At 46.5% G+C, this 13741-nt stretch overlaps 1 protein-coding gene across 1 annotated transcript in view; it reads right to left on the reverse strand.

Annotated features, from left to right (window-relative positions):
* The window catches only part of LMX1A (LIM homeobox transcription factor 1 alpha), a 150704-nt gene that overhangs the window by 40598 nt on the left and 96365 nt on the right, over nucleotides 1-13741 (reverse strand). The window contains exon 3 of the mRNA XM_036874052.1: nucleotides 5253-5485. Within this exon, the coding sequence (XP_036729947.1) occupies nucleotides 5253-5485 (233 nt within the window). The remainder of the gene's footprint in view (nucleotides 1-5252; nucleotides 5486-13741) is intronic.

Consider the following 13741-nt stretch of genomic DNA (forward strand, 5'->3'; position numbering starts at 1 on the left):
CCCACATGCTGCGGAGCAACTAGGCCCATGAGCCACAATTACTGAGCCTGCGCGTCTGGAGCCTGTGCTCCGCAACAAGAGAGGCCGCAATGGTGAGAGCCCCGCGCACCGCGATGAAGAGTGGCCCCCACTTGCCACAACTAGAGAAAGCCCTCGCACAGAAACGAAGACCCAACACAGCCATAAATAAATAAATAAACAGAGCAGCCCTAAACTTTGGGGTGCCTGTGTCTTAAAAAAAAAAAAAAAAAAAAAAAATCAACCAAGGAGATAGATAACCTTTAAAAAAAAAAAAAAGAAAGTGAGGTTAAGAGCTCCCCATGGTCAGACAGGCTCAAACAGAGGCTGGATGAGCTCCTGGTGGGAGTCTGAACCAGATAACCTCTAATGTGCCTACCAATTATTGTCAGAGCCCAGGATTCTCTGATCAAGAAAGCACAGGCATGAATGTTGCCAGGTCTATCCTGGAGGCCCTCGGCATCCAAGTCGCCCAATAAACCCAAAGAAAACGGTCTGACTCTGGCTACAAATACAATTCCACTGCTTGGGAGTGGTCCTTAAGGCCACTGGCAAAGCAGGGACCAGGACAAAGGAGGATTTTCTGGCCACACAAGAAAAGAACATCCAGCACCTGAGTATCTCCTGAGTTTGGTGTCCCATATAGCTCTAAATGTGTCACATGCTTTTGTGTAAGTTGGAACAGTCAGCAGCATATATTCTAAAATCCTAGATTTAAGCAGCCCTAGAGGTCACTAACCCAGTCACCCACACACTGTAATTAAAATGTTAAAAGACAAGCAGGTTTATTCCCCATAAAGGGAGTCTAGTCTGCACCCTTTTTGGACACAGTTCTACCTTATATTGAACCAAAATCTGTCATTTCACTCCCAGTACATGGGTCTACACCCTTGGGTGTGACTCTCATATCTCCTTAGTCTTATTTTTACAGAACTAAATATACTGAGTTTCTTTAGATATGTATCATTTAACGAGCCAATCGCTCTCCTCAAGACTTTCTCTAATTTGTTTGTGACCTCCTAAAATGCATCATTTAAACCTAGACCAAAAATCCTAAAAGCACTCTGACCAATGCAAAAAAAAAAAAAAAAAAAAAAATGGAACTGTAATTACAAGTTAGGGACATCATAGTTCTAGTAATGCAGTATATGGCCTTTTGGTTCCTATTGACTTTATGATCAACTAAAACCCCATGTGAAATTCCATGAAAAGAGGCCCCACTGCATATAATTACTGTTGAATTTTGGAACCCAATGGTTAGATCTCATCTTGCTGACTTTGTACTGTTCTGTTAGCTTGTCAAAATCTTATTGAACATCGCGAATATCAGCTGTCACACCAGCACTCCCTGCCAGGTTTGTGCCATCTGCAAATCGAATAATCCTGCCTTCGGTGTCTTCATCCAAGCCATTGATAAAAACGTTAAAGATGACAAGTCATTCAATCATTCACTCAACAAATATTTAATCAAGCACCTACAATATGTAAAACACTCAGGACAGAAATGAGAGGAAAAATTGTATCTGTATTGGGACAGATCCTAAAATTGTTTGCTTTCTGTAAACCCCTTTCTGTAAATACTTCTTTTCTTGAAGATTTAACTCAACTCATTAGGTACTTATTGATCACTTACTCTTCTCTTGGCATCATGCTAAGCTTTGTTAAAGGAACAAAGGAATTAAAAGCTACAACCCTATTCTCTAGAAGCTCTTCCTCTCATTAGCGAGGCTGCAGCACAAAACATTTCATGTTGCAACATTTACGTAATTGACAAAATGAGTGATACAGACAACATATTTGATTCTGATTGAGACTTTGTCATTTCATTTAAAGCTGCAAAAACAATGATAGTTTTTTAGAGCTGAAGGGGGCAACAGAGGTCTTCCGGCACCATCCTCCCCTCCCACCTCTCCAATATTACTTACAACAATTGGGTATCTCCAGAGTAGTTACATTGTGTTAAACCTTATAATTAGAATGACATCGTAACATCCCCTATGTTGAGTCAAAATTACTTCCCTTTGCCTTTTCATCTATAGTATAAATACTCAGTGATTTTGTTAAAGAATTGAATGAATTCTAATTCTTCTCTCTGAAGCTAGAAAAAAAAAAAAAACAGGTCTGGTCCAACCATTTGAAGGCAATAATTATGTCCTCATTTAGTCTTTACTTTTCTAGCCTAAATATCTCCAGTTCCTTCATCTGATGTGGGTTGGAGACCTCCCCACCCCCATGCCATTCTTGTCATTCATAGCCTGACACCATGCCTGGCATAAAGCAAGCACTCAAGATACATCTACTGAACGAATACATGAATAAGTGAACTGGAAAGCTCCAGTTTGTGAATATCAGCCCCAAAAAGAAATGCCCGGAACTACAAAACGTATTGCTGAAAATGTGGTTAGAAAAGTGGACCTGTTGCAGTTTGCTTACTCCGAACATTATACTTTTTTAAAAATTGAAGTATAGTAGATTTACAATGTTGCGTTAATTTCTGCTGTACAGCAAAGTGATTCAGTTATACATATACATACATTCTTTTAAAAATTCTTTTCCATTATGGTTTATCACAGGATATTGAATACAGTTCCCTGTGCTATACAGTAGGACCTTGTTGTTTATCCCTTGTATATATAATAGTTTGTATCTGCTAATCCCAAACTCCCAACCCCTCCCTCCTCCAGTCCCCTCCCCCTTGGCAACAACAAGTCTTTGAACATTATACTCTTAATACTACTTAGATCCAACTTCTTTTTGTCTTTGCACATGGGGAGAGGGCAATACACTAATGACTCATACTGTTTGTAGCCAATTAAAATCTGTAATTGGAAAACACTGGTCAGGACCCACACAACTGTGTAGCAAGAAAGGCTAGACCACAGCATTTATTTCCATGTGAGAAAGAATGGTATGTCCTTCTGGGTCTGCATGTCTTTCTGAGGTCATGCTGGTATTCTGATCACCATAGCACCTAAGACCCTTGGGAATTTGAAGATTTTGCAATATTCTGCAGAGGAGACCTAGTGAGTGGGTACAGCATGACACCTAAAGGAAAAGTAGGATGAGATGACCTACTAAGTGGAGGCCATGAAGCTCAGTTTAGGATGGGCCCAGTTACCCAAGAGTGAGACGTTCAGTATGTCAGTGTCAGTGTTACCGACAGGGAGAAATTTCCCTCAGATTAAAACATCCAGGAAAACTTAAGTCTAATGAATCCAATAGAAGTTGGGATTGTCCTGGTGTCAGCTGACTTGTGGCTGCAAGCAGGGTCAGGCAAGAAGAACCAGCTGGGAGGTAAAGGAAGCAAAACACAACTGCGATGAAGATGCCAACACCAGCAGGCACTTGGTAAATAAGCACCAGCACTTACATACATTTGTCTTCTATTCCCCCAAATAAAATGATTAGGTAGGCACGATGATCACCATTTTACAGCCGTGGAGACTGAGGCTGAGAGAGGTTCCGAAACTTGCCCAAAGTCACACAGATCTAAGTGGTGCAGTCAGAATGCCCACCTCACTACCTCCAAAGCTCTCGGACTCAAGCATCACGCCATAGGACTTCTGTTCCATGTGTTTATTCATCCTTTAACACAGATTTTATCAAGCACCCTCAGCGTTCCAGGCCTGTGCTAAGCCCTGTGGATACAGTGGTAAAAAAGGCACACACGGTCCCTCATGGGGCTTAGCACTCTGGCAAGGACAACAAACAGCCAAGCAAGCAACTCCAATCAAGTAGGATCCATCTCACGGCAGGAGAGGTTAAGGGTAAACTCACCCGGCACATGGGAATAGGAGTCTTCCTCGATGAAGCAGGCCCTAGAAAGAAGCTTAAAAGATATGCAAGCAAGACAAAAGAGTAAGGGAAAGAGGCAGAGAGGGAAGAAACTTTTAAGATGTGGAAGTGAGTGGAGACACTGATGTCTGCTGAGTGTAGAGGGGAGGGGTCAGAGGCTCCCACGAGGTTGAAGAGTTGGGCAGAGTGAGATTCCAGAGGCCTTGTAAGCCATGGTAAGGCATTTGGAACTGGACTGGTATTGGCAGTGGCAAAAACCAGTAAGTTGGGACTTCCCTGGTGGTCCAGTGGTTAAGATTCCGTGCTCCCAATGTACGGGGCCAGGGTTCGATCCCTGGTCAGGGAACTAGATCCCGCATGCTGCGACTAAGACCTGGTGCAGCCAAGTAAATAAATAAATAAATAATTAAAAAAAAAAAAAAAAACCAGTAAGTTTACATGGATATCACCTAATTGGATCTCCAGATTCTTCCAGGAAAAGGGAGGCCAGGCTAAGACACACGCTGCCCTGTGGGACAGACACCCTGGGAAGGCATTCCATGCTTCTCCTGGGCAGTTTTAATTTCTCTGGCCTTGTAACACCTGCTCTAAAAGCACTCTGACCTCTGCCATCTCCTCTCTTTTCCTTCTCTTAGGGAGGGTGGGTGAGCCTTGGGTGAGTGGAACAAGTATATTCTAGATGCTTTCTTTATGTGACCCACCAAGTCTTAGACAGATTCCAGCTTTCCGACATGACAGATGAGGAAACAAAGGCGAGAGTAGTTCAGTGACTGTGGCAGATGGAATTATTGGTTCCAATCCATCATTCTCTTTAATAGTTTTATGTATCTTTACCCTGTCAGGGCCTCGCAGTACATGCAGTGTATTTCCCCTCCCTGGACTTTGGGTTTCATCTTCTGATTTGATTTGGCCAGTGAAATATTAGCAGCCACGATATGAGCAGAGGTTTGAAATGTGCTTGCACGGTTGAGCATGCCTTCCTGCACTTTTGCCACCGCCAGGAAATTATGCCCCATAGCTGCTGTTTCTCAAGCCTGGACCCCAGCATGAACCACGCAGAGCAGACTTGAACCTGGTCTACAGCCTAGAGCTAAGCTCGGCTGAGATCAGCAGATCCCAGGTGACTTGAAGCCCTTCAGTGTGAAGCAGAGTCACTTCCATGAACCCAGAGACTTGTGGATGTGTGAATAAGTGTTTCTGGTCGTACACCATAGAATTCGGGTGGGGGGGGAATTTGTTATGCAGCATCATCATGGCAATACCTGACTGATAAGAGCTTACTCCAAGCTCACAAAGAAACTTCCTGGAACGCACAGTGCTGCTCTGCCACGGGACCAGGGTGCCCTGGTGGCTGGCCCTCTAAAAGAGAAAGCAATGCAGACTTCCACCGCACCCCACTCTCCCACATCCTCCCCCCCTGCCCACCACACGGCACTCACCTGAGTCTGAGGCTGCCGGGCTCACCAGGCTGAGCAGCTCCCGCTCCTTCTCATAGTCCCCTTTGCAGAGCAGCTGCCCCTCCTTCAGGACAAACTCATCGCCCTTCTGGAGCTGCCGCTCGCAGACACAACAGCAGAAGCAGCTCAGGTGGTACACGCTCTTCTGGGCCCGCATCACAAACTCGTTGGGCGCGATGGCCTCAAAGCAGCCCCCACATTTGACAGCAAACAGCCTGGCAGCATGGGAGAAAGCAAAGCAAGGTCGGTGAGAAAGATGGCTGGGTCCCAGGTCTCCTCTCAAGCCAACAGCGAAAGGAACTTCAAGAACTGGGACAAGGAGGCTTGGAATGGAATAGGTTTTAAATCCAGATGATTTATTCCCTGAGGAGGTTGCACCAAAGAATTCAGTTAAGTTACCCTCTCAAAGGCTTAAGAAAAGCAGGGTGAGAGGTGCCGGAAGAAGGGTGAGCTGAGGCCCAGCATGTATTTGGTGTGGTCCATGGCACAGTGTTCCCAAAGGATGCCCCACAGACTGGTGCCAGGCAGGCTGCCCAGAATCCCCAGGGGGGTGATTATGTAAACAAAATAACAATAACAAAAAGGTCCAGGCCCGCTCCAATCAGCATGCAAAAGGATGGGCCCCAGAATGTGAATTTTTAACAAGCTCCCCAGGGCATTCTGAGGTGTAATCTAGTTGAGAGATAAACTGCATCCCAACTTCCCAGCCTGACGTTCAGTGGATTCAGCCCAGCTCTCAGGACTTAACTCTTATCTCATTTCACTTACTTTCAACCAGCCACGAAGAGGGTGTCTATCTATGCCAGGCGGATGCAGTAGGTACTAGTGATATTAAGGTGAATAAGAGAAAATCCCTTCCAGAAATGAGCTCAGGCTAATGGGAGAGACAAACATGTCCAAATAACTAGAGGGTCCCGGGAACAGAGAAGAGAAGACAACTAACTGTCAGGGAGTCAGCAGGGGGATTTGCATTTTATTACCCATTCAATAAATCTTGGTCAAACGGAAGACAGGAAGGTAGGCAGGTTGGCCGGCCTGAAGGGGTTGGGGAAGTGGGTTCCCCACAGAAGGGACAGCCTGGGCAAAGGCCTGACGTCCTGCAAGTACATGCTGTGCTGCGAGCATGCTGTGTCCTCCACCAGGTTGGAGGCTGGGGGCCTGGAGAAGGGTGACAGGTGAGGCCAGTCATGACCGGCTTGCACACTGGGGCTGGACAGCATCTGACAAGCAGCCAGAAGCCTTTGAACAATTTTAACACGCTAAGAGCCTGTTTTAGAAAAGGAACTCTTTGCAATATGAAAGGTGGAGGGGAATTGGGGCTGGAGAGATGAGTGAGGGAGAGCAGCTGAGTGGTGACAAGGGGCGGCACTAAGGCAGCAGCAGGGAAGCCAGACAGGAGGGGACAGATCCAGGGCTTGGAGACTGGGAAGCGTGGGGTCGGCTCCCAGGCTCCTGGCGGCCAGAGCTGGAGGATGGTGATATGTCACCACACCTGCGCACAACGTTCCTGATTTCCTACCTCTGGGCCTTGTTATGCCTTGCCGCCCTCCTGCAAAACCCTTTCTTCTCTGTTTAATCTACCTGAATCCAGCCCACCCTTCAGGACACAACTGCTCCCACCTTCTCCCTGAATCCTGCCCGGACCTCCCCTACACCCCTCCTGAGTGACCGCACCTCCTCTGAACACCTTCACCATGACCTGTCTGTGCTGGTCACTGGGCAGTTATCTGGAGATGCTTCAAGACACAAGAATAGCCGATCTGGAAGCCTGGGCTCTGCCGACAACTGTCTGCAAAACCTTGCTGTTGTTAAAGATGTGAGGCCAGACAATCTCTTCCAGCTCCAAAAGTCCCAAGAGCATTGCTTCCTAATGCTGACTTAAAATATCTTAATCTTGCCTTATTATTTAATTTTCCCATGTTTATAATTTATCTTGCCAACAGCCTGTATTCCAAGAACAAGGCCTATGGAATATTTATATGCCCTACAACCTCTTGCACATGGTGGGTACTCAATAAAAGTTGATTTGATTTGACCTGTTGATTTCACCTGCTCACCCTTTTCTGAAATAAGATGTGCAAAGAGCCTGGCCTCAGAGCTGACACACAGTAGGTTCCCGGTAAAGGTGGCCCATCTCTTCCCGGTCACCCCAGATCAATAAGAGTTCAGGACAGGCTATGAAAGATTAAAATCTAAAGTAGATTTCTCCGTTTCTCCTTCTCTCTTTTAAGTTGCCTCATGATAACATAATTGCCTTTGTCAAAGCCTTGAGTATAAGCACAGAGATAAGAGACCCTAAAAATATTTCTGGGATTCATTCATTTTTCTATTTCCAAAATACAGAGTTATTTTCTTTTTTAAAGTAGTAGCGCAATAGGGAGGGAAATTTCTCTCAAAAACACTCTCTGTTTGTCTCCACATACCAGAGGGGTCACTAGACATGGGAAGGTCAGATGGTATAAGGGAGAGGATGGTGCCGAGCGGAGACAAAATGGGCAGAGTGAATTCATAATGCTCCAGACACCCCTCCTCTCATCACAAAGGCAGACACAAGCTGACTCAGAGGATGATATCCAGGGGGCTGAAGGCACCTTGCTCTGCTCATGAGCCCTACCTCGCTCGGCAGGAGACAAGGAAACATAAATAACTGAAGAGCATTTTTCTATAGACAGGCCATCCGCCATGATGGCCTAAGTGTGGCCAATCCCATCTCAAAAGCTCATTCGTACATTCACTCACTCATCTAGTCTTCATTCATTCTCTCATTGATTCAGAAGCATCCACTGTGCACTACACAAGACACTGTGTCTTAACAGGGAGGTGGGGAAAGAAGGCCTCACCCAGCAACATTCATGTTCATAAACCAGCCTACGTGGAGTGTCTGTTATGTGTCAGGCACTACTGCGGGCACAGATGATACAAAACAAAGTCCCCGTCCTCCATGGAGCTCATATGATAGTGAGAGAAACAGCAAACAAAGAAACAAACAGATAAATAATGCCTACCCAGAGGGACTGACCTTTGGGAAACAATATAAGAATGATACAAAGCAATGTCTCATGAATACAAAACAGAGTGGCATAAAGCCATAGTCTGTTTATAATATTTAATCACTTCTCAGCTCTAAAGCTGTACTAGTTGATGCCTAAGTCTATACACGTGCACAGTGTGTTTATCTTGGAAGCTTCCTGGATGAAGGAAAGAGTATTGAGGGTAGAGTGGAAAAGCAGGTAAGGAGGAATTCCCAAGGAGGGAACTGGTACAAGAAAGAGGGAGGCCATTCAAACTCTTTGAGTGAAGGAAGCCAAGGCTTGGAGAAGGGATTGAAGCCGCCTCCCATGAATCTACAAGGGAACAGCCTCCCTGGACAGAGGCCAGCTTGCCGGTGACTCCAGCACAGCTCGGGATGAGAAGTGCATGTGTGGTCTCACTCTTAACCCGGGCCTTGGGCCCCAACACCAATCCTCCCTGCCCTTGGCCATCAGAAGCACGTTAGAAACACCCATCCTGATATACCTTCCCTCTGCCTCTCAGCTTCAGAAAGGGGGGTGAGGTTGGGAGACAGTTCAAGGGCTGGTGCAGCTCTTTCACCACTAACAAGGTATGTGACAGCCCCCAAAACAGAACTCCAGGTACCAGCATCCCTGCCCCGCCCCCTCCCTTCCCCTAGCCACCCAGGGTGGTTTTGCTCTCCATGTCTGAACCTCAGGGTGCCCCAGGCCCTTGAACAACTGCCTTTACTCCCCTCCCCCCATGCTGGATGTTGTACATACTACAGAAAACCACTCAGTTCATCCCTGGCCCGGAGTCCCTAGACACTGTTTGCCAACCTGAGCAAACGAATCAGTACTTTAACAGGAGCCGGTCAAAGGCCCTTTGTCCCCAAGCCGTCCTTCTCCTCCCCTTCCCCAGGAATGAACTGTTAAACAGACTCAAGGCAAACGCTCCCAGGAGTCAACAAGCTCTTGAGAATCCACAGCCGCAGGTGGTGGCATCTGTGCTAGTATAACTTCTACCCTGTTAATCTCCTCCTCTTCCTCCTCCCTTCTTAATTTCATCCCCCACTCCAAAAATTTCCCCCAAGTGGGAGAAGGGAGGGTTAGGGTGAGCTCAACAAAGAAATCCCACCATGTTGACTCAGGAACGGCCAGAGGAAGTGGCAGGATTGTCTGGGCTCAGATCGTGAAATGGTCATGATTGGGCGAGGGGTGGGATACAGACCCAGAAGAGGGGGGCAGTCCCGTTTCTCTCCATTCTCTGCATCGGCTGCCCCGTTCTGGGTAAAGACCAGGTTGACCTCACCTTACTGCTTTGGCTCTTGTTACCCTCACTAACCCCAGGGCAACCCAAGGAGAAAAGGCACACGCAGTCCACCACCTGTGTGCCAGATGTGTACACAGCTGTATGGGTACCACTGTGGACCCAGCTGCCGACTACACACTTCCCACAAGTTGTTTTCTCTAAGGCTCAGACAAGCAGAGAAAAGGATTTGTTCAAAAGTCCAGGTCGTAATTAAAACACAGCCTGTCTCTTCCCAATGCCCTGGATGGCGGCCCCCACGGTGACTTTGGCCTCTGAATGCTAATGAGACCTCACTCTGGGTTCAGAGCCTGGCAGCCTGCCTGTGCCCTAGAAAGCTAAGCACGGTTTCCAGAAATGCACAGCTCATCTGGGCATACATAACAACTCTCAACTTTGCCCACCGTTAGAAATTCACCCACCCCTGACATCTCTTCAGATGATTCTTTATCTCTTTGTTGCATCTGATCCCCTCACCTGTAAAATCGAGATAACAGGATCCAGCTGGTGGAGAAGCGTCCAGAGCCCAAGCTCTCTAACAGTGCTCTCCTTCCTCTGCTGAACGCTCTCCGTGGGGCAGGCATAGGGATGGAGTGCTAAACAAGGCTGCCCTGTCCTCAGGGAGCTCACATTCTCCAGCAGGCAGCAGGCTTTCAGCCAATGGCCATAGGAGGGTGTGTTTGGGGTATGTAGGAGAGGACTAGCCAGAATGGCCCGAAGCACAGCCCCATCCACTTGGCTTGGGCTAGGGGTCGCCGAATCTTCTTTCTCTTCCTTCCCTCCCTCCCTCTACACCTGTTTATCCTCTTCTCCCCTCTGGCCCTTTCCCACTCCCTCTACCAGGCAGAGAAACAGAGGCTGGCTGAAATTCCATTCTATGCCTTGCCTACCTCTCTCCCAGTACAGCCACAAGCTCTAAGATGCACAACCTGTAGTTTTGGTGGGAGAGCCGGAATCGGCAGGCTCTGCCACTTCCAAGCCGTCAGTGTGACTCGGAGCTCATCCCTTAATCTTTGGCAGTCTCAGTCTGCTCAGATGGAAGAGGCAATGATGATGCTGACATTCCTGGATTACTGAGGACTAAATGAAAACAGGTATAAGGACTTTGTGACCTATAAGGAAGAGCACAATTTTTAGTTCTTTTTACTTTCCTGGCCTCTGTCTTTTGACCTTTGTGGATTTTTTTTTTTTTTTTTTTGGCCCTGAAGGTGGCTCTCTGTGCTCAAAAGTTTCCTGAGCCCTACACTGAGAGAACACTTCTTCCTCAGCAGCCGGAGTCCTTCGGCTGACTTCTCCCAGCTCTGACATTGGCATGACTTCCTCTCCAAAGAGTGTGGCACTGACCCAGGAGATGAACCCAGGGATGCACAGCTGGCGGGGCCGCCACACAGAGCGCACGCCTTAGACAAGGCACAACCTCCCACCACAATGTGCCAAGATAATGCAAGGGAAACAGTGCTTCTTGTATTAGGTGCCATGGAGGGCAGCAAAGAAGAAAAGAAAAGGTGACCTGATTCAGGGAAAGAGCACAGGACTTGATGTAGGAAGACCTGGGCTCATGGGTTCTTCTTTTACCAAGAGGCCTCAGAAAAGCCACCATCTTTCCCTGGGCCTCAGTTTTCTTATCTTTAATGGAAAAGTACTGCCCTAGATCAGTGTGTTGCGTCAAGAATTTAGAGGCTGTGGAAGGGGAGAGTCTTTATTCCGTGCACCTCCTTTCAACCAGAGAAGCTCGCTCTGCCCGCACCTAAATCCAGGTCTCCACATGGTGTTTCAGCATGACAGGGCCTTGCTATGGTAATTCTCCAAACCAGGTATTTTCCAGAACCATATCATTCACAGATACACCTATATATATGCATATATATACATATATGGAACAGGTAAGGCCAAATGAGGTTATGTATGAACGGACACACACACAAAACATACATACACACACACGAGCTAAAACCAACAACTCATTCACATAGTCTCTTTCTTCCTATCTGTATGGTACAAATATATATGTACTTCCAGAAAAGATTTATATTACATACGTATATAGATATATGTATATATAGATATATTTTATACAAATATACAAGAAGAAATCAATTTGCTCCTAAGGTATGTTTGAAACCCATTAGGTGGGATAATTTCTTTTTTTTTTTTCATTAATTAATTAATTTATTTTTGGCTGTGTTGGGTCTTCATTGCTGTACGTGGGCTTTCTCCAGTGGTGGCGAGCAGGGGCTACTCTTTGTTGTGGTGTGCAGGCTTCTCACTGTGGTGGCTTCTTTCTTGCGGAGCACAGGCTCTAGGGTGTGCGGGCTTCAGTAGTTGTGGTGCGCGGGCTCAGCAGTTGTGGCTTGCAGGCTCTAGAGTGCAGGCTCAGTAGTTGTGGCGCACGGGCTTAGTTGCGCCGCGGCATGTGGGATCTTCCTGGACCAGGGCTCGAACCCGTGTCCTCTGCACTGGCAGGTGGATTCTTAACCACTGCACCACCAGGGAAGCCCATAGGCTGCATGCTTTTTTAATTCACTCCCATTTTTATGATTCATGCTTTTATTATAGGGTTGGGGATCCTGCTCTGTAGCTAAGGAGATAAGAATGTTTCCAAAGCAGATATGAAGGCTTGACACTTGAGAAACTCCTAGAGAACATGTCTAAGGCAATCAAGACAGAGGCCAGACCTCTGGGAAGCAACAGCACACCCTGCACTGTAAGAGTTACAACAGAAAGACGACAATGTGCCAGGACCCCTTGTGGACACCTGGACTTTGATGCTGGTTATGTGAGCTCAAGAAAATCACTCCACATTCAGAATATTGGGGTCCTAATGGTTAGAATATATTTCATCCCCCAAATTATTTTACTACAAAGAAAAAGAAGCTTGTAGAAGATAGGAAAAAAGGAAATTGGTCTTCATTGAATAGTCACTTGGTGCCAAGAACTGTGGTGTTTCTTATATTCATCACCTCACTAAATTTATGGGGTAAGAGCAAACAGGACTATTTTATGAACTCAAAGAGAACCTTGCCATATTTCAGCTCAGCTTGGTTCATGATGCCTCTCTTCCACAAGAGAGACAGACTCTGGGAGGGCTGATCCATGGGTTCTTCTTTATACATCCTCTCTGGCACTCTTTTCACAGGAGAAATAAGTAAAAAGATCAAGCAGCTAAGATGGAGGCCTGAGCTCCCGTGAAGTTTCTCGAATAGGCCCATGGCTTTGTAGGAGGTCCTGAGACCCTGCTGCCCACATGCAGGTGAAAGGCAGGAGTTAGGAACCAAGCTGATTCCTTCAAGCTACTAGTCTCTTGGGCCCCAAAGTATCTGAAGGGATCCCCAAAAGAGCTCTCTCCTCTATGGATTTAGGTTAAGAACAAACAGTGTCCAGGAGATGCTTAGACCCAACACCACCATGCCCAAGAGTCTACTCTGATCCCCAAAAGATTGGGAAACAAGATAATTCTTGCTGGAATCCCAGTCATTGGGGGATTTGGTGGGTCACTGTTTTCAGAGTACAGGCAGAAATGTAGGCCATGGGGGTTGGACCCAGAAAGACCCAAGAAAGTCCAGCCAGAAGGACTGAGCTGTAGAAATAGTAGGACAAGGAGGCAACATGGTATAATCAAATAAACTTAGATCCAAGTCCCTGCTTCTCCACTTATTAGCTATGTGATCTTGATCAGGCTATGGCGGCATTAGTTTACTCATCTATAAAATGGAAATAATAAGGGGACTTAACCTCAGAGAGACACAATAAGAATTAATTGAACTGACACATTAGAACTGCTTAGCATAGTGCTTGGCACATGGTAAATCCTCAGTAAAATGGTAACTATTATGATGAGGAGAAGGAGGAGGAGGAGGATGGAGAAAAAGAGCTGAATATGAAATATGAGAGATAAATTAGTGAAAAAAGAAGAGATGATGGATCTCAGAGGCTGGGAGAATCAGGATGAGATAAAGAAGCATGGAAAGAGAAGGACTGGGGGAAACAGTTTAGGACTAAGGCTGTAAACAATGCAAGAATGTCAGCAGTCAGCTTTTTGGTGGTGTTGGCTGTGGATATGGGGACCAGTCCTGCTAATATAATGGAACTAGGGTATGAGTTTCCATATGGTTTAATGGCCTCAGGTTAGGGTTTGCATGCAGCCTATCCACACAGGATTTGTCTGGATTTAC

This window comes from Balaenoptera musculus, chromosome 1 (assembly GCF_009873245.2).
Source record: "Balaenoptera musculus isolate JJ_BM4_2016_0621 chromosome 1, mBalMus1.pri.v3, whole genome shotgun sequence".
Classification (NCBI taxonomy): Eukaryota; Metazoa; Chordata; class Mammalia; order Artiodactyla; family Balaenopteridae; genus Balaenoptera; species Balaenoptera musculus.